The sequence below is a fragment of the Mixophyes fleayi genome, chromosome 10 (genome assembly GCF_038048845.1).
Source record: "Mixophyes fleayi isolate aMixFle1 chromosome 10, aMixFle1.hap1, whole genome shotgun sequence".
Lineage (NCBI taxonomy): Eukaryota > Metazoa > Chordata > Amphibia > Anura > Limnodynastidae > Mixophyes > Mixophyes fleayi.
In genome coordinates, this window is record NC_134411.1 from 32758301 (window position 1) to 32779246 (window position 20946).

At 42.6% G+C, this 20946-nt stretch overlaps 1 protein-coding gene and 1 long non-coding RNA gene across 3 annotated transcripts in view; one reads left to right on the forward strand and one right to left on the reverse strand.

Moving 5' to 3' along the window:
* LOC142103953 (uncharacterized) overlaps positions 1–20946 on the reverse strand; it is a 396555-nt gene that overhangs the window by 63090 nt on the left and 312519 nt on the right. The window lies entirely within an intron of this gene.
* PAMR1 (peptidase domain containing associated with muscle regeneration 1) overlaps positions 1–20946 on the forward strand; it is a 32771-nt gene that overhangs the window by 5720 nt on the left and 6105 nt on the right. Inside the window, exons 3-7 of one of the 2 annotated variants that reach the window (XM_075188333.1) lie at positions 1059–1187; positions 6054–6168; positions 13341–13558; positions 13707–13814; positions 18743–18955. In XM_075188333.1, the coding sequence (XP_075044434.1) occupies positions 1059–1187; positions 6054–6168; positions 13341–13558; positions 13707–13814; positions 18743–18955 (783 nt within the window). The remainder of the gene's footprint in view (positions 1–1058; positions 1188–6053; positions 6169–13340; positions 13559–13706; positions 13815–18742; positions 18956–20946) is intronic. The other variant, XM_075188334.1, reaches the window with a different exon arrangement.

Below are 20946 nucleotides of genomic sequence, written 5' to 3' on the forward strand. Positions count from 1 at the left end.
TTGTCTGGCCTAAAGTGGTGGGTGTTACAGTGTCAGATGTGCTGGTCACTCAGACTTTTTAGATGTTGTTAACAATAACTACAACATTAGGTCTACTTTGCAGGCTAGCTAACAAGTTGGGGATCTGCATTGCACCCCTGTCACGAATGAGTGAATATTTGTACCGAAGAGGCCTACTGTTATATTTAAGAGACCAGGAACTCTAAAATATAATCTATCACCCAGCTTTTATAGAAAACCACAAAACAATCCACTGGTAACTGGTAGAATGATGTTGACAGAGAATTTGTTCCCATGTAACCATTGTAAAGTATTCAAATATTGTCATAAAAGTTTTACTGACTCTGCAAATAAGTGGAGGTGACAAACTTAAAATGTTCGGTTAGTTGGGAGGGGGCTCATCTCTAAATTACATTGTAAAAATAAAGCTCTTCCGTATTTGTGTGCTGTTGAGTGCTAACTAGAGATGCTCAGGCTCGGTTCCTCAAGAACTGAAGACACCCGAACTTAGGGGATCCGAGTACCGAGCCTGTGCGCCCGTGGAATTGAAAGCGAGGCAAAACGTAATTGTGACGTCGTCGGATCTCGCGAGTTTTGGATTCCTTTTTAAGATCCAAAATAGCGGAGGGTGGGAGGCCCATTTTTCTTTCCTGCCACTGCTGTGTGCCAATGTGTCCTAGATGTGCCAGGAACTGCCGTGTGTTTGTGTCATTGCTCTGTTGCTTACCATCCAGCCAGGTCGCTGCAGTATTTGTCCGAAAGTGTTTGAAAATAATATTGTGACCTGTGAGGTGGTCAAAATTGACTGCACATGATTTGAAATTAGTGTTATTGAGTTTAATAATAATGTGGGAACAAAAAAAAGTGCAAAAATATGTGATTTTAGCATATTTTAGCAATTTTTCAAGAAAAATACAAAACCAAAAAACACGAGGGCGGTTTTGCCAAAACCAAAACACGAAGCTAATCCAGATCCAACACCAAAACCAGTTCATGGGGGTCAGTGAGCGTCTCTAGTCCTAACATATTGTCTCTATCTTTGCCCCCTCTTCTCCCAGGATGCTCTATATTCGAGAACTGCAAGACCTGCCACAACGGATCTTGGGGGGGCATGTTGGATGACTTCTACGTTAAAGGGAGTTACTGCGCCGAGTGCCGGATAGGCTGGTACGGAGGAGACTGCATGAGTGAGTAACAATTTAAACTTGGTATCTTTAAATTGCATCAATGAATAGCGATTTCAGTTTAGCTACTGACAAGACGCTGGGTGGTTTTGCTGTTTGGGGGAAGGGCGCATTAGTAACATTTTACAGTAGGTGATAGTCCCGCTTTATGGTAATACCGGCAGAATGGCCTGTTCTATGGAGTGAGGAACGGCTCTCTCAAATTGTTTGAACGCTGCAATCTGGTTATTCGGTGGACAAGCCGGAAAAGCCAGATTGAGAGAAAAACAATGTTTCCCTTCGGCTGATGACGGCCACACACGTGGATACAGAAAAGCTTAAAGAATATAGTAAAATTTTAGAAACACAAAAAAAAACCAGAGAAAAATTTAAATTAATTCCCACCCCCATTTCTGGCAGAACCACAAGGTTCCTGTGCTGGTTCACGGTCAATCTTAAATGTATAAACCAATTAGTGCAAGTCCTTTATAGTCCTCTTTATCAATATATTTGCACTGAGCAGATTGTCCTGGTGGTTGGGCCAACACTTGTCTAGTTATTAGCCCCAAGGCTCCAGGGGTCCTAGTGATGCAATTTGCATCACCGTCATGAAGACGCTTTTCTCATTGAATTGTGTCCTACAGCCCCACCCACATCGGAAGCAAGTGAAGTGGAATCCGGGAATGTGGTCTCCTCTGCCGGGTGTGCGGGGGGAAAATGTGGGGGTCTCCCGGACTTTCTGGGAGAGTATATCATAATGGCACAGAGCCCTGTTGAAATGATCATTACCAACAGCCAAGGGCGAGTTACTCAGGAACATGGGGAGGGGGGAGCCCAACATGGGCTAAAAAAGAAAACTTTGGCTTTAGTTCTTTAAAATGTCATTGAACATAAAACTACGGTGTATAAACACATCATTTCTTATCTCAGAATGTCTGAATAGCATTGTGTTAATCGCAATACTTCCCTTTTAAATGTTCACAATTGTTTTTTTGTACCTTTTTTTTATTCTGCCAATTAAAGTTGCCTGAGTCTGCTGAAGTACAGGGTCACTAATGTGTGTGCATCAATCACAATACACACAACGCCCCTGTTTATTGAACAATTCTCCTGTGTCTCTCCCCGTGACAGAACACCGCTCTCTACCTGCAGGCTCACAATTTAACAGGCAATTAATTAGCTGTATTCTCCATCTGGGCCAGGCAGAAGGGTTTTTTAATTGCAGTGCATTCTAACTACTAATTGCGCTAGATCAGGCCGCTAGTTAGCCTGCGCTTGGTGTGTGCCGGCGTAGGAGGAGAAGAGGCTTTGGGTGGCATTGTGCCCGTCTCTAACCGTCTGCTAACACTGGTACGTCTCTGGGCACTAAACAGGCTGTCACCGTTCCATCGCGTGCGCAATACCTCCAACATATTAAACTACATGGGCAGAAAGTGTCACTAATTAGTTATTTTATTAGCTCTTTCCTTTAGATTCTATTTTAAATCTGTCATAATTTAATGTATTTACGGCCACTTTTCGCATCTTTTATTCCAAAAGTGCTGTTTATTGAACATTGATGAGCAATTCCCGGCATTATCACTGCATTATGCAGCAAAGCTTATGTCAGACACAGGCTTATTGATTATAATCTTTGTACAAATATCAGGTTAGCGAAGAGTTAATTATTCCCGTCACCAGGCAAAGTGTGAACCTTGTGGATTTGTGAAGCTCACACGTGTTTAGTAAGCGTTATATAATGGAAGATTGGGCAGCACAGATTTTGAATTATATACAGTAAAGGTGTAGGGTTACTATTTGTAGAGAGGAGTCTATTTGTCCCTGAAGCGGGAACCTCTCATCCTGGGTTTTGGGAAATGTCTCTAGAAAATGACTCTGCTCCAGTGTTGGTGACTGGGAATTCAAACCTCTCGTTCCAGCATCATATTTGCCAGAAATTAATCAAGAGAAGGGGGCGTGTTGACCGCCACTATAAGTGTCACTATATTGCACTTTAATGTTTTATCACATTTGATCTACAAATCCTTATTCCCATATAAAATGCATCTGGAAACTTCCTGAGCCCCAGAATCCACTGTGCCCCTAGTCAGGAGCCTAGTTTGCCTAATGGATTATTATTATTATTAATTTTTATTTATAGGGCGCCACTATGTGTCCGTAGCGCCGTACAGGGACAAAAAAAATGACAATACAAGGTGAGACAGCACAGTACAGTAAACAATAAGCACAGTAACTCAGTGAGCTCAAAGCACAGCTAGAGGGGCGGGAGAGGGGAGAGGGGACGGTCTTGCATACGGCGGAGCCCAAGAGGGAGGGCACGGATGACAGGGAAACCCCCAGAGTGGAGAGGAGGGAGCAAGAGGGGACGGGGGGAAGAAGGTCCTCGAGGAGGAGGGCTAGGTAGCTGGAGAGCAGAGTTAAAAGTGGCGAAGACAGGAGGAGAGATGACCCTGCTCAAAGGAGCGTACAATCTAAGGGGTGGGGTAGACAGACAGAGAGACACGGGGGAGAGAGGGAGAGAAGGAGGAAAGGAGGATAAGGATAAAGGAAGGGGGATGAAGGGGAAGAGGCAGAAGATAAGGTAGGAAGTTAAGTGGGAGACTGGAAGGCTTTAAGAAAAAGGTGGGTCTTTAGAGCCCGTTTGAAACTGGACAGATTAGGGGAAGTTCTGATGGAGGTAGGGAGCTTGTTCCAGTGGAGGGGGGCAGCGCGGGCGAAGTCTTGGATACGCGCATGGGAGGAGGTGATCAGTGGAGAAGAGAGGCGACGGTCATTGGCTGATCGGAGAGGGCGGCAAGGAGCATGAATAGAGAGGAGGGTGGAGATGTAGGGTGCAGTGGAGTTGGCGAGGGCCTTGTATGTGAGAGTGAGGAGCTTGAAGAGGATTCTGTAGGGGAAGGGGAGCCAGTGAAGGGATAGGTAGAGGGGGGAGACAGACGAGGAGCGGCGAGAACGGAAGATAAGCCTAGCGGCTGCATTAAGAACAGATCAAAGGGGAGCGAGATGAGAGTGGGGGAGGCCAGTGAGGAGGTTGCAGTAGTCCAAGTGGGAGATGATCAGGCTCTGCTTCTACACCCCATGATTGTCGTTTAAATAATCTTGTCACTCAGATGCCTAGTGGGGTGATAAGGGTAGTTTGGAGACGGGGGGGGAGCAAAAGTTATCCCCATGCAAGAGAACTACATAGCCATGCTCTGCACAACTGCTTGTAAGACTTATTTCTGGGCCAGGAATGAACCCAGAACATAATTCCAAAACCAACCTACTTAATATCACGTTGGACCACACACTTAGTTAGTTACAATTTGTATGGGTGGATGGATTAAATACAGCTGAAGGCCGATCTCTGAGAGGGACATAATAATAAGTATTAAATATCCACCCCTTAAAGCTCATGTAAACACAAAACTGCATTTTGGCAGCTATGTGAATGCCATCTAGTGACCATAAAACGAAATTTCCTCTTCAATGTACAGCCTGGTTGTTAAAATATTAATCCGCACGCAATTTCTGCTGTCAGTTCTCTAGAGGGGGGTAAACAGTGGGGCTGATATCACCCATAACGATCCCGGAATGTGTATTGTTTTGGGTTCATGTGTAGGAAAACCTATAAACCTTTCATTAACTGCAGCATTGACCTCGCGCTCCCCGTCCCTGAGGGAATAAGGAAGATGTAGCGTTCCAATCGGCCTGGCGTTCCTATGGAATGGTACCCGTTCCCATGGCAACTGACAACCCCCCCAACACAGAGAAAACTCTGCACCAGCAGCTTCTCGGTTTGATTAAGGTTTCAGCAGAAGAGAATCGGGAGTGTGGGTAGCTCGCTTAACCCCTTCAGTGCTGGGAAGGCTGCCGACAACCGTGCTGTAGGATTATATTGGATCGAGGTTCAGTTTATGGCTTGGTTTCACCATACGCTGCCAAACCATATGGGATTTCAGACAGCGGTTGGAATGCACAGCAATTTTAAATGAAAAAATAAGCACAAATACAAATAGCATTTATTTCTGGGTTGTGTTACATTTATAACTGCGCAGACTCAACAGCTTATATCGAGAGGTTTTTCAAAATGGCACAAAATTTTGATAATTAACTGGAATTACTCAAATTTGAGATTATACAATTATACAAAAAAAAATGGAGCTAAATTATAAAAAAGACAGACAGGATTGGAGGTGGTTGGCGCAGGTGCGAACCTGCTCCAAAACTATCAAGCTTACATTTAGACATCGGGTTTTCATGGCACACAGCGGATTTCAAATACCGTTCAAATAAAAAAAAAGTAAAATTTTTTATTAAAAAAAAAAATGATATTAACAATATTTTAAAATCAAAATATTTAAAAAGCGTTCATTTTAATGCAAACGGCAAACTGGAGGCAACAAAAATGTCACAGTACACCTTCATTCTAAGCCTTAGATTGGCCCTGTGAAAACGCGCTCTGCAACTTTTTGCAGCTCCGGCTGAAAATAGCGTGAAGAGTAAAAACGCCACCTCACAGTCCCACCCACTTCCGCAGGACACGCCTGTTCATTAATTTGCAGGTCTCAGTTTTTCCCTAAACTTAATTTCAAATAATTTCCATCCCCTCTAAATGCACCTTCTCCAGCCCTTGAATGTTGCTTAAATACTTTCGTCCCACGACACAAAATATTCACTCAGCAGTGAACGTAGACGTAACTATGAGTAGTACAGCAGTGTAGCCAGCAGAGGGCACTGTACCTCACACTATAAAATGTAATACAGGCTGTCATGCACTAGACCTAGAGAAGATGTGTGATAATATGTAATGCCAGTGGCATAGAAGCCATATAGCCGTGGGCATTATCTGGGCAGGGACTGTTGCACAGAGACGTTGGTTTGATTTTATGCCGTTTTCTTCCACCATAGGATGTGGGGAGGTTATACAAGCTGCCCACGGAGAGATCATGCTGGAGAGTTACCCATTTAACGCCCACTGTGAATGGAGCATCCAAGTAACGCCGGGATATTCAGTAGAGCTCAGGTAGAAAATGCACCTAACACAACCACTTGTACAAGAAGCTGTCTGGGACATACTTGCCAGCTGTCCGAAATTTCCAAGGACAATTCCGGGGTTTAGAAATTTGTCCCTTGAAATGTCCCTATTTTTCAATCTTGCACCATTGCATGGTACAATTCTGTACATTTAATGCAGTTTTAGCTATCTGTACTTTATCAGTGGCCATTAGAATTTATTATCTATTGAAGATGAGCATAACATGCAGAATAACATATTGTAACCAAGCTCAATAGGATTTGTATCACACTATGGTCCGGTTACTGGTACGGCGTGTGGTCTGCTCAGATCCACCGGCTCGGTGCTCCATGAACATTATATTATAACGCTGGCAGCTATGGTCTACGGCAGCTCTGTCCAACTTCTAACAACTGGGAGATGATGATGATGAGGGGATTATTGTATATCCACTTGATAATGGATATCTGTTATTGTGCATAACATGGCGTGATATAGTAACAATTGTGTTCTTAATAAGTAATATTATGCAAATGTAATACAGTGCAACATGTGGCTTTAGCTGAAGCTGCTCTTGTGGTCTGTCACCCACACCAGAGGGTCTGAAGAAGCGGCTGCAGCAGGCAGCACGGTGGCTCAGTGGTTAGCGCTTCTGCTCACAGCGCTGGGGTCATGGGCTTGATTCCCAACCATGGCCTTATCTGTGTGTAGTTTGTATGTTCTCCCCGTGTTGTCGTGGGTTTCCTCTAGTCATGCTACTGCCTCAGCAATGTCATTAAAAGCTCTTTAATTTTATATAGAATGTCCTACAAGGAACTCCAGCCAATCAGAGTACACTAAAGGCTGTATATATTATATAGTAAAGTCTGATTGGCTGGCTGAATTTCACTATAGGAAGTAATCACAGCATTAGGCTGTTTTGAAAGCTGGCAGTAAACACATTGGAGAGCTAGTTCCAATAGGCATCTATTTAGTGCAGTGTTTCTTATCTCCAGCCCTCACATCTCTGCAACAGATCATGTTTTCAGGATTTCTTTAATCATGCACAGGTTTATTAATCTATTTGGCTGGGTCAGTAATTATCCCACCTGCTTCCACAGGCAGATATCCTCATAACACGAGCGGTTGGGGAGGTGTGAGGTCTGGAGATAAGAAACACTGATTCAGTGGAAGCACACAGGGAGTAAGGAGAGGAAAAACTGCTTTGTGGTTTGAGGAGGTTCTTTCAAAGAGACTACAGCATTGACTCAGAGTTCTGGAATTACCCAGAAGCCCGTTCTCCTGTATTATAGTGGCTTATTTGTAAAAGGTAAATAAACTGTTTGCCAATGATGCATAGATTGCAGAAGTTCCCCAGTACTACCTCTAGAGGGCGCAGTTCCCCAGTGCTACCTCTAGAGGCGGCAGTTCCCCAGTGCTACCTCTAGAGGCGGCAGTTCCCCGGTGCTACCTCTAGAGGCGGCAGTTCCCCGGTGCTACCTCTAGAGGCGGCAGTTCCCCGGTGCTACCTCTAGAGGCGGCAGTTCCCCGGTGCTACCTCTAGAGGCGGCAGTTCCCCGGTGCTACCTCTAGAGGCGGCAGTTCCCCGGTGCTACCTCTAGAGGCGGCAGTTCCCCGGCGCTACCTCTAGAGGCGGCAGTTCCCTAGTACATACACTGGAATCTAATATAACTAATGAATATTAGACAGAAGAAAACGGTTGTATTTCAGAAAACAGATTATTTTTATTTTATTTTTTTTAAACCATGTATTAACTGTGTTTTGGTTTTGTACCTTCATGTTACAGTCTCATGTGTATACCAGCACTTTAACATGTCTGTAATAAGATGAACCTATACATTTTACTTGCTCGGGTCGGAGAATTAACGGCCCCAGGGTGTCAGCAGAATAATGCGTGGGATGGCGAGTCTCTAATGACTGGAGGCCTGTGGAGAGGCTACATCAGGAAAGTGCTGGTGTCTCCAGGGACCTGGCCTCTGCTGTTCATCTTCTGAACGGTGGCTCTATCTCATCCCCTGAGACATTGCAGTAAAGGGGGGAATTAATTCCATACGCCACCTCCGTTTTTCCACGTCTCCAGTGTAATTCTGCCTGCAGTGTGTGAGGTTACACAGGAGGGCTAAGATATCTACATCTGTAGGGCCCGTTTTGGCCAGAACTTCAAGTGTTGTTATCCCTTTGCTCCGGGCCCACATCACATTAGTGTGTCCTTGTTATATGACCCCACCGCCACAGGAGGTTCCAAGGTTCCCAATTGACTATATTACATACCGCCCAAGTGTTCTGACTGACACGGTCACAGTGGGGTGTTTGTTAGTCAAGGGAGGTTTTTGGAGGAGGAGAATGGGATGGGGGGGTGGGGGCAAGTACTTCATAAACATTTGTATCGCCACAGGAGATGTGCCACGTAGAGAGGTATTGCCTATATAGACCATATCACTCATGGAAGTAAAAAAAAACCATAGGACCATATGTTCTAAATGACTGATTTAGGGTATACATCCTCCTATGTCAGCGAACAACCCTCACTGGCATCATTCATGACCGGACAAAGTAAATGGAACTCTTTTCCCTCTTGTATCACATCACACGGAGCGGCTCTACAAGGGAGCTTGGCGGCTTTACTGGACACACATGAGATTTCTCTTGGTGTGGCTCTATGATTCTTTCATACATAGTATCCTGGAGCTATGCAAGATCTCTAAATCGTAAATAGTCTGTTTACACCTCGTTCTGCTATGGACCCAGCTTGTCCTTGACCCTGTTTTTATTATTTGCTTGTGACCCTAACCCCGGCTGTTATAACGTTCTTCTTCTGCCTACCCTGACCTTGGCCTGTCCATCGAGTACGATTAGTGTCTTATCGTCCTTTTGTATTATCACACTCTACAGATATCTGCCTACGCCGCTGGCCGTGAGCGCGTACATACTTCCACATTTCCCCAACATCGTCCCGTCGTTAATTGTGATTTTTACGAAGCTTATAAACCAAATCAAACGATACGATGTGCTTTGGTGCGATAAAACATGATTGTGGGAACGTACACACACTAATGCAATTTCTGACCAAACGGTCATTTATCGTGTGCACGATAATTGCATGAAATTACTGTACAATTTACCCAGTTTAATTCTTTTTACATTACAGATCCTCCTACACATTATATATTTGTTTTTATTTCTCTAAATTGGGTTTCCAATAAAAGTGAATTCCTAGATTCTAATTATTTATTTTCCCCCTTTTCTTAAGACAAGTGGATTAGTTTAGAGTCCAGACCCTCATGCTGTAGTATTTGAGTATGCTACCCTTTTAAACGTGAGTTCAGCATTATAACTAGATGTGTTTATGCCTTTATTGATTGGTTTTTACTTTATATCATGAAATTAATGATGTCCACAAGTGGGAGGAGCTTGTTTATCTTGCACGTCTGTTCTTACAGACAAACTGGGTACGTATAATAAGTGGTCTACAGTAATGTAAAAATAACGTCTGTGAAAATGAACACTTAAAGAAAGAATAGGCAGCTATTGTTATATTACTGTGCCTTTTGTATAGTGATTACAGTCATTACAAATCACACTTTATATAATAGACTCTGCTAGCTGGGAATTAAATTTAGGGGGAGCACCCAAAATAATCAGACTTTGTTTTACCCCATTCACGCAGAGCTGCTATAAAGAAGACTACATGCTCATTACCAAGAACAAATTTTATTCTGTTTTAGTCTTTTATTAATCGTCATGAATATCTGTTCAGCCATTTTGTGCCTGAGTGATGTCATTACTTCCGAGTGATTTGATAGGCTGCATTTACACTTATATTGGTTTCAGACCACAAATAGTCCGCCCCCTCAGCATGCAGGTGCTGTAACAGATGGGCTCTAATATGTTTAACAGTCAAAGAATTATATTTCCTTACTCTATTGTAGTAAAATTAGAGTAAATGCAGAACCAGTGCACAGATAGAGCCTAGTGTCCCTACTTTTCCCCCAATACCCGCTTCTCAGCCCATCACACTTGACTTTTGTAAAGTAAAAATAATGAATCTTACCCTCCCCCCAGATGCACTGATGCAGAATGCTCTCCAGGGATTTCTGTAGGCTTCGGCCTTGGCACTTCTGAGCATCTGTGGGGCCAACTCCTGCTCCGTGAGGCCCCAATTCAGTCCCTGACTACGTCTGCAGTCCCACCCCTGACTAAATAACAGATCACCATTTCACCAGTAAACAATTCTGTACAATTTGTCCATTAAAGAGCTCCCTTCAACATCCCTCATCCTAGCTCCTGCTTCCACTGCCACTAAAGAGGACACGTGGGGTAAATGTATTAATGTCCGGATTCTTCAACTCCGGCGTATTCAGCGTCTTCGGCGATTAAATTTATAGCGGCGCTGCATTGTAAAGGGAAGTTTCCCTTTACAATGCAGCGCCGCTTTAAATTTAATCGCCGAAGACGCTGAACACGCCGGAGTTGAAGAATCCGGACATTAATACATTTACCCCGTGTTGTGTTTAGTTAGGACCTGTCCTCCCACACAACCAATACTGTCATTGGTAGCAATGTCGGCTGACGCTCCTGAAGTGAACTCTACACAGCCGATCACCGGTCAATGTTCTCAGGTTGGTTACTGGAGCTGTCCGTTAATGGGCCGAGACCCAGCAGTTGCCTATAGCAACCAATCAGATTCTAGTTATCATTTATTTAGTACATTCTACAAAATGACAGCTAGAATCTGATTGGTTGCTATAGGCAACATCTCCACTTTATCAAATCCGCAGTTTAGTAAAAAATACCCCCAAATGTCAGTACTTGCTTTCCGTTAATATGCAGAGATATATCAAAATCCTCCTGAACCATTGCTCCAGCGTTTCTCCTCTTGCACTTACACACCATGCTTCCTACATGTCCTTCTGCGCTCCATCAGTTCAATGACCGCAGAGCTGTCGCTCTTCTACCAATTCTGGCTTTGTAAAAACAAAACAAGGACTCAAATTCTTGGAGCGGTAAAAACAAAGAGTCCAACAGATACAATTCACTGCATAAAATCCAATAACCCTGAAATAAAACACATCACAGATATAAATTGCATAATTTGTCTTCTTAGCCATGACGCATAATTTCTACACCACATCCATCACTTCTCAGAGTGGTTAAACCCCCCCTTCCCCTGCAGCCACTGAACACTCCAGGGACCCGACCTTGATTAGGCTCGGGCTGGCAGCAAAGGAAGGGTTAATATGTTCTGGGATAAGGGTCGTGCTTCATTAAAACTACAAGGTCTCATTATTGTACTTACCTTTCCAGCGCCTTCTGCTATTAATTAGACGTCTCCTGAGTAGCTCTGCACAGTGTTAATGATGACGAGTATGAATTATTGAGTGTCCCTGTTCCCTGCTGAAACATTTCTTAATATGGGGCATATTGGGATAAGATTAATATCTTGCCGGCAGCTCCGAGACCAGACAGAGAGATGAGAAATGAAGGATTAGGCAGAGCTGAGTCCCTAGGTCCGTTCCACGCTGACACCGAGTCTGTGTTTTATTAAAATAATAATATTACCTTTATTAAAATTCAATGTTGCGTGTTTCTTTACTCGGCAGAGGCAATTTCCCTGTGAACTATAACACGGGTTTGTCATTTTATAAATAATCTTTGCGTTGGTTTCTTAACCCGTCTGTCTCACTGCAGCTGACATTGGGAAGAGTTGTATTAGCAGCAAGTAATACGAATAATTGTGTGACGAGTGTATAAAAAGTGTAATAATTATTTACATTGATGCCTCACAACTACAACAGCTGTGTTAAGTGAACAGTTATAAATAAATGCAGACAAACCAGATATTTGAAGCGCCAACACCCCAGCAACGGTATTCACTATGGGGGTGTACGCAGTCCTCTCCATCGGAAAGTTGACTTACTAAGCTTACTAGACATGGGCTCAGGAGACGGTATGCCCACCCATTGGCATAATGACAAACCTGTCCACAGATACCAGGATGTACGAGAATCGGTGGGACTGTCCATCGGCCTGATAGGCCACTGATAGGCAACTGAACCTTGGCCCGCTACAAAATTACTAGGTAACGATAATTATACAGAAACGTACATAATACAAGTATCTCATTGGATGTTAGGGTCGTGACCGTTCCCCTCGTACACATAGACTGGCATCTTTCTACCAGGTTAAGGTGGTTCTCTCACCTTCCCATAGTGAAAGCGGCCATGTTGTCAGTTGGACCAATACAGCCTATCATCTCACTAGGAGCCGGTGACATCATCACTGGAGCATGGCGGCACTTCAGCCATTTTGTGGGACAAACCAGTGCTAGTGAAAGCTAAATTTTGATTCAACCTGCAATGGCTGTTTCCTCTTTGTTGTATACAGAGAAATACAGGGATCCCGCTTAATACTGACGGCTTAAACCATGGTCCCGAAACCGGTGTCATTATAAAGAGGGTGATATATAATGGAATGAAAACCCTCTAATCATTATCATTGTTTATTTATGAGGTGCCACAGAGAGTCACAATACACAATACAATACAATACACAAACTGAACATAATACAATTAACGATTGGAGCAAGAGAACAAACCATAGAAGATATAGCTTAGAATAAAAAGAAACCCTTACTAGAGTACTAGAGGACAGAAGACGGGAGGTAGAGAGGTCTCTGCTCACAAGGGCTGACAATCTAGAGGGGCGAGGAAACTAACGGAGACAATGGGGGTGGTGGGAAATTATTGGAACGGGCAGGTGGGGCGTGAAGTGGTGATAGGGGAACGGGAGGGGAGAAGGTCATCAGCAGAATGGAGTCTGCATGTAGTAGAGTATTTCTGTACATGTAGGAGGGGGAGGCGTTAAACCGGGCTTTATAGGTGAGGGTAAACAGCTTAAATTATATTCTGGATTGACTGCGGAGCCAATGGAGGGCATTGCAGAAAGGCACGTAATACACCTTTGTTTGTGCACAGAATACACCTGGTTGTATACCACGATCGTGTATAAACTCTAGGTCATTATAAAGAAGGAAGCACTATATTATATATATCAAGCAATAAGTAACTAGGAGACTCCATTGTCTTAACCATTGACTGCTGTATGTTTATCATATTTTTATAAACATGGCTACTAAGGATACAGAGAACGATTGCCAACACTTGTCTCTGTAATCCGCATAGGTTTGCAATGCTAAGTTTGGAATTTGACTACATGTGTCAGTATGATTACTTGGAAGTCCGGGATGGTGACAACATTGACGCTAAAATCATCAAGCGCTTCTGCGGGAACGAGCGACCGATGTCCATCCGCAGCTCAGGGAACTCGCTGCACCTTCTCTTCCAATCAGATGGGTCCAAGAACTTTGATGGGTTCTACGCCACATTTGCAGAAATCACAGGTATGTGTTGTGAGAGTTCTTTATATTTCATGCCGGTTCTTGTCCCTGTCTCATGTCCGATGCATCTTAACATTTCGCTTCTTTCAAAAAAATGATGCATTCAAATTTTCTTTCCTTTCCAACTCTTGTGTCACTACGTGTCTTCCAGTATGTTCCTCCTCTCCATGTTTTCATGATGGAACGTGCATTGTGGAGAAGACCGGGACCTATAAATGCGCATGTCTAGCCGGCTACACGGGAAGACACTGTGAAAACGGTGAGTACTACAGATTTCTAGATAGTACACCCCTTGAGTACCATGAAACACCCATTTTCTCTCTCTCTCTGGAGCTTCAGGCAAAATAGGTTCAATTTAGCGGGTAATGGTCTTGATCCAGATCTACTATATTAAAGTTATTTCATCGTTTTCCAATAATCATTGTCTGTGCGATTTGTGTGGTTCCAAAGCACAAGCAATTTATTTAGCAAAAGCAAATGAATAACAGTTCAATAAATAAGTACAGCGTATACATACGCTGCACCCTGGATCCAGTATACAGCCATTCAATCCTGAAGTCTGGGTCAAAGAGACTGCAAGCTGATTCCAGGGGGCAATATATATATATATATTTGGTGTTACAGTAAATACAATACAGATGACTTGGCATGTTTTCATAGGCTCAGGCTCCAGGACAGTCCAGTGTAATGCAGGCCATTGGCCAGTTTTAACGACATCCTCCAAGGGTGGGGGTCAGCTTTCCAAGGTTGGGGGTCAGCTCTCCAACCAGATGCATACTGATCTTCCCACCAAGAACTGGTCTATTTACAATACCATTTCAGATCATTTATTCGCTATAATCTATAACTAGTATACGCACGGTGCGATCTTTTAGGCGTATGAACCGGACATCTGCAAATAAATAGGGGATTAGAATGACACCAAACATGATATGTTTCCTGTGCCTGAACCTTAGATCTCACTGAAGTACATATAACATTATACTATCTAACTATAAACTCAATAACATCTGTTAATAAAAACCTGTGGATTGGAACTATTAAAATGAACTATATACAAGTGAATGTGTAAGTGTATGCGTACGGTATTTATTGTGCGATTGTGTCATGACACGTGGCGTACTAATCGCAATCGCACGGAAAAACAATATTAATCAATATACCTCCTTTCATCCAATTATTTGACTTTGACAACTACCTCTAGTAGAGTCTCAGGAATACCAACCGTTCCTCTAATAGAATTATTGGCAGCCAAGTCATTATTAGTCTACCAACGGCCCCTACATTATGACCCTAGAACTGCTAGAAGATAGATTGTCTAGAACTGTAAGGTTCTAGCTTTGTAAGTACCAGTAAGTTAAGTAGTTCAGGATGCTACAATTACTAGCATTCCGTTGTTCCACTCGTATAATAATTAACAAATTCATTTCCAATTTCAGAAATATTGACAGGGCCATGTTTTCCATTGGGCACGATGGGCAGGTGCCCGGGGGCCCCACAGACAAGGGGGCCCTATAGGCACGGCTCTTAATTAGAATAAATAATCCTAAAAAAAAAAAACCCTGCAAAAAAAACCTTCAAGGGTCACTGAGCAAGTACATCTATCTATCTCTATCTCTATATATCTATATCTATATCTGTATCTCTATACATCTATATCTATCTATATTTATATATATATATATATATATATATATATATATATATATATATATATATATATATATATATATATATATATATATATATGTAGGGGCCCCGGTGCACTGCTTTGCCCGGGGGCCCGTAATGTTGTTAAGATGGCCCTGAATATTGACACACAGTTCTGAGAAACTAGGAGGCCAAATACTTAAATAAAATAGCAAAGTTCCAGAACCAATGTCAAGATCAATTTCCTAAACTACTAATCACAAAGAGTACACTGCCAGAGGTATTATGGGGCCGGGCCAAGTTATATTCCCAGGCTACTGGTATCCAGGTTCCAGAGTTATTAAGAGCCCAGGCTACAGTTCCTGGCCTGGAGTCACTATAAAGTTATGTTGCATTTATAAAGCCACTGGGAAGGTTATACGGTCAAATTCTGGATCTTCTGGGTGAACAGGACACCGTTTCGGATACTGAGAGCTCCAGAGATAGTCTGTGGCCAGGTCACATTGTTAAGCTGCTACAATGTCTTAGAACTGAGGAGGAGAACATTGTATATTACTGCAATGTGCCACATTAGTTAATATTATTACTATTATTAGACTTTACTTAAACGGGGCCAACATAGTGCATCGCAGATGAAGGACGATAGAACACTGGACTTCAATTCACTGCAGAATGTTACATGGGCAGCCAAGAGCACAGCAAGACTTTCTTCCCTGCTCGGAAATCTCAGACACGGCTCATCCATGTGAGAGGTAGACGTTCCCTCAGCCCCTGCTGTTCACAGCATATTATTTATTCTGCAGGGCGCTGAGTCCTGCCAGTTATTTAACACATTGCCAGTGATTGATGACTGTGTCACCATAAATATACTGAGGATCCACGGTCCTTGGGGGTTGAGGGTGTGATTTGTTCTCTCGGAACATATAGGGATGGCAGGGATGCAGAGTGTCAAAGAGATATCTCTAAGGCATACTTAATAATCACATCCCCGAAAGCAGACTTAGGGGTATATTTACTAAACTGCGGGTTTTAAAAAGTGGAGATGTTGCCTATAGCAACCAATTAGATTCTAGCTGTCATTTCGTAGCATGTACTAAATAAATGATAACTGGAATCTGATTGGTTGCTATAGGCAACATCTCCACTTTTTCAAATCCGCAGTTTTTTAATTATACCCCCTGGTCAATCTGTGTCAGAACTACAAGTCCCATCATGCCTTCCAGCTGTGGTTGAACTACCAGAGGCTGGCAAGGCATGCTGGGAATTGTAGTTCCACCGTGGGGTGCATTTCTGTCCGAAAGTAAATATATAAGGAAAAGTTAACCTAATAAATACAACTCACACGCAAAAAGTGTAAAAATATCTTTTCACGTGTCGGATAAGGCAATGAGCAGTATAAGGTTATATATTTTACAGTTCTCAAAAAATATCGAATTCTTCCAGACAATTTTAGAGATAATAAAAAATGTGTTTACAGGGACCCTATCATTAATTTTTCTATTATTTTTTATTATTAGTACTATTTACCCTCCTGGGCTACAGAATTGATAGGGAAGAGGAGGAGGCTGAGCTGTGCGTTTTTATTAGCAGTGCTGGTCTAAGAGGGCCGTGTCTTGAGACAAGACGATAATTAAAAATCATCAGCAGGAAGCCCTACAAATTCTGGAACCAAACCCTAGCACAGGTTCCAGGAATCCTGCTCTGCATTGACACCTGCTGGTCATGAGTGATACTGCAACAACTGTGCTTTGTTTCTTAACATTCCAATGACATGTTCTAGATATGTCTCATGACCGCGGCCCATTGACTTTTTTTTTCTCTCAAATAAAATGGGACATCATTTATACACTAAAGAATTTCTAAACTGTGATTGCATGATTCGGAATAATTTGTATTGTTTGTTAATTCGCCGTCTCCTGGGAGCTCATTTAATTAATCCAATCCCACAACATGAAACATTATGGCGCCCTTGTGTGCTTAATTATTATTATTATTATTATTAATTTTTATTTATAAGGCGCCACAAGGCGTCCACAGCGCCGTACATAGACAAACAAATTACAATACAATGGGAGACAGCACAGTACAGTAAACAGTAAGCACAGTAACTCAGTAAGCCCAATGCACAGCTAGAGAGGGCGGGGAAGGGGGAGGGAGGATCCGCAAACGACGGGGCCCGAGAAGGAGGGCGCGGAAGACAGGGAGACCCCCAGGGGGGAGGAGGGAGCGAGAGTGGACGTGGGGTGAAGGACCCTCGAGGAGGAGGGCTAAGTAGCTGGAGAGCAGAGTTAGAAGTGGTGGAAACAGGAGGAGAGATGGCCCTGCTCAGAGGAGCGTACAATCTAATTTAATGTGCACTTTTCAAGGAAGGCTCCCAATCTGCCCAATTTAGATGGTGCAAATGTTTGCAGACACATCCACCTTGGCCTACAAATCCAGACGCATAACATCATAAAACAAGAGTCTAAAATCTCTTTGATGCTCAATGTCTGCACCTGTAGTCATTACACCACAGCGACTGCAGCAGTAACAGACGGCGTGTGATTGACTTTCTGCGCAATTTATTAGGACAGGGAGAAAAGTGTGTTACATGAACATTTCATGGACATTTTATTCATTAATTCCACACTCCAGATGGTTTCTGTCACTCTCCCCCCCTCGCTCATTATAATTGAATTTTTGATGTTTCTGCCGTGATTCAGGGAATTTCTGGTTCTGTAGATCACAGTTCCCGGTTTCATAGTTTGTCACATTAACCTGAAATCTCTTCGCACTATATATTGTATCTGAGGATCTGCTGCAGTGAGTGGGATTCCAAAACTTTTATCTACAATATCTCTGGCTATAGAACAGTTGGCGAGAAAATCCAATCATTTGTTATGCAAATAAAGTCAATTAAGTCAACCAGCGCAGATCTCCAGTCGCCGGTTTGTCAGTCACACGGGACTGAGGTCACGATCGCAATTATGGCGAGGTTAAGTAAATTTCACAGTGAATTTTAGAAGATTGAAGTGTCCTGATGAGACAATCAGACTAATTCAAAGTAAATACAAGTTTAGAGTAACCTATTGTTCTGTTTGCAAATGACTCTAATAAAGTGTGTTACTGGAAGGGAATGTTTTTTTGTAATTTAAAGGGCAACTTCACTGAAAATACAAATTTGTATATCATCGATCGTCCGTCAGCTTTGTGCCTTTATATGGTAACAAGACCCCTCGTTGACGTCTAATATCCTTATAATTTACAGTATTATGTTATAAATACACACATTTTTTTATAACAGAGGAATATACTCATATGCATGGTAGGTTTCCTGTTTTTAAATGTATGGACGACTCTACAGCCATCCACGCGTCGATTAAAATGTATCATAATAGAGAAGAGCTTCCTCTGACAACGTTAGTACAATATGAAATAAATCAAGTTCCGGCAAAGTATGGCAACGTTTACATATAGAGTTGTGAATGTGATTGGTAACTCTGTAATAGGAAGAGTCCAGTAATGACATTTTGCTTGATTTGCGCCATTTCTTCTTAGTTATAGAGGAGAAGAGCTGCGCGGATCCAGGACCTCCACTGAACGGCTATAGGAAATTAGCTGAAGAAGGGAGTCTGAGACTCGGGCATCACGTCAAGATAGGCTCCAGCATCCATTACTTCTGTAACAACTCTCATGTTCTCAGCGGAAATCAGGAGAGGAAGTGTCTGGAAACAGGTCAATGGTCTGGCAAGCAGCCCATCTGCATTAAAGGTAAAACAAATATATATATATATATATATATTGTGACAAAGAGGGTTATTTTCCACATTCCCTCCTGAATAGGGACAGGTACAATCCCAAAGAGTCTGCAGAGAGGGTTAAGTTCTTGCACAGTGAGAATCCTAGGTTGAACATACACAGGTGGAGGAAAGGGTCTAATGAGGTAATTAGACTAAAGGGAGGGGTTTATCGTATTTAACCCAGTATTGATCTATTGTGCGGTGTGACCGATGCCAGCTAGCTGGCCGGTGACTAGGCCGGAGCTTGGGTCTCCTGGTGTCATCCTGACAATGGTCTTCTGTGTTATTAGTGATGTGAACAATAAGAATAAAGTTGTTCTTGTCTTCTGTCAGGTGTCAGCATCATCGTTTCTATGGGATAATGCTCCTTGTTATACAGCAAATTAGCTTTGGGCATGTGAATACCTTCTGTTCTAAGGGGTTGTTAATGGTACATCCCAATAGAAAATTGTGCTGTGAGTGAGCGGAGCCAACGGCAACCAGACTGGATCTTCACACTTACCTGTCAAATATATAGTTGCAGAAAAATAGAGATGATGGTGCCTCTAAGTGTTAATAAACACTTATTACAAACAATACAAAAAGGTACAAACAAAGTGTAAATATAACCAGTAGCACTTTATATAAATGTAGATAAATAGCTACAAAGGAATTAAAAGATAACAGGACCAATTAAAGTACATTTAAATTATTTTTATTTAATTCCACCGCCTTCATAAAATGCACTGATTACCTCCCCATACACACTGTGCAGAAATATCTGAGGTCTGGGGGTATATTTACTAAACTGCGGGTTTGAAAAAGTGGAGATGTTGCCTATAGCAACCAATCAGATTCTAGCTGTCATTTTGTAGAATGTACTAAATAAATGATAACTAGAATCTGATTGGTTGCTATAGGCAACATCTTCACTTTCTTAATCCCACAGTTTGGTAAATATAACCCCCCGCAGTCCATCCTTCAGTATCAGACATGTGACTCTTCATAAACACCTGGGATAGGCGGCCAGCTGACATGTCTCCCGATCAGCGTGAGACACAGCGATGCTCCCTGCCCCGTGGATCAGGTTCCAGGGCACAGCTGGTTAAGGTCAGCGTCTCTCTCTCTCTCTCTCTGTCTCTGTCTCTGGGTCCTTTATCCGGATTACACATGTACAGTTAGACAAATTAGAAGTGGATATTTTCAGCGTAATTCCACTTTCATTTCAGGGTAATTGCTGAATATAATCAGAGAAATATGTTTAAGGCTCTCCCGTATCCTCTGTCCGCCCATGGCTGGATTAGGGATACGTCCCCAGGCAAGAACCTATAGGCTCCTCTGCCCTGGTCCCAGTGAATGGAAATACTAGTACTATGAGGTCTATTTGTGACAGAACGATAGGGCTGCTTATTGCGTTACCCTGGACATCAAAGGTAACTAGACAGTTATGGGCCCCATAGCCAAGTTTTGTAAGGGCCCCCATGGACCAATGATGAAAGACCACATATATACATGGGGCATTGATAGGGAAGACAGACCCCTGCACCGTGGGCATTAATTCATCTGCATATGACAGTTGTACCTTTAATCACGGGTTTAGCGCCAGCTAAGACGTTGGATGTGGAAGATTATCTAACAATTATCGCAGCGGTAGTGGTGCCTGTTCTGTTATCAATTACAACGTAGACAGAACAGACAGTGGAGTTTCAAAGACTCACTGCAATGTTATCAGAGGTAAAAGATCAGTATAGTTCATTAAATGTCTGTTGCTTCTAAAACCAGAACTATGATCGTCATTTGTTCCTGATTAAAGAGGAGATTCTTCCTTTGCATGTGGTGATTTCTCTCCAATATATAACCACGCTCAAAATGAAAAAAATAAAAAATATATCTAGTGTAGTAATTCATATCCTAGACATATTGATCATAAAACCACCTCCAGATAAGTGAGCAAATGTCAAAAAAGTGATCCCCGCCTCCTCC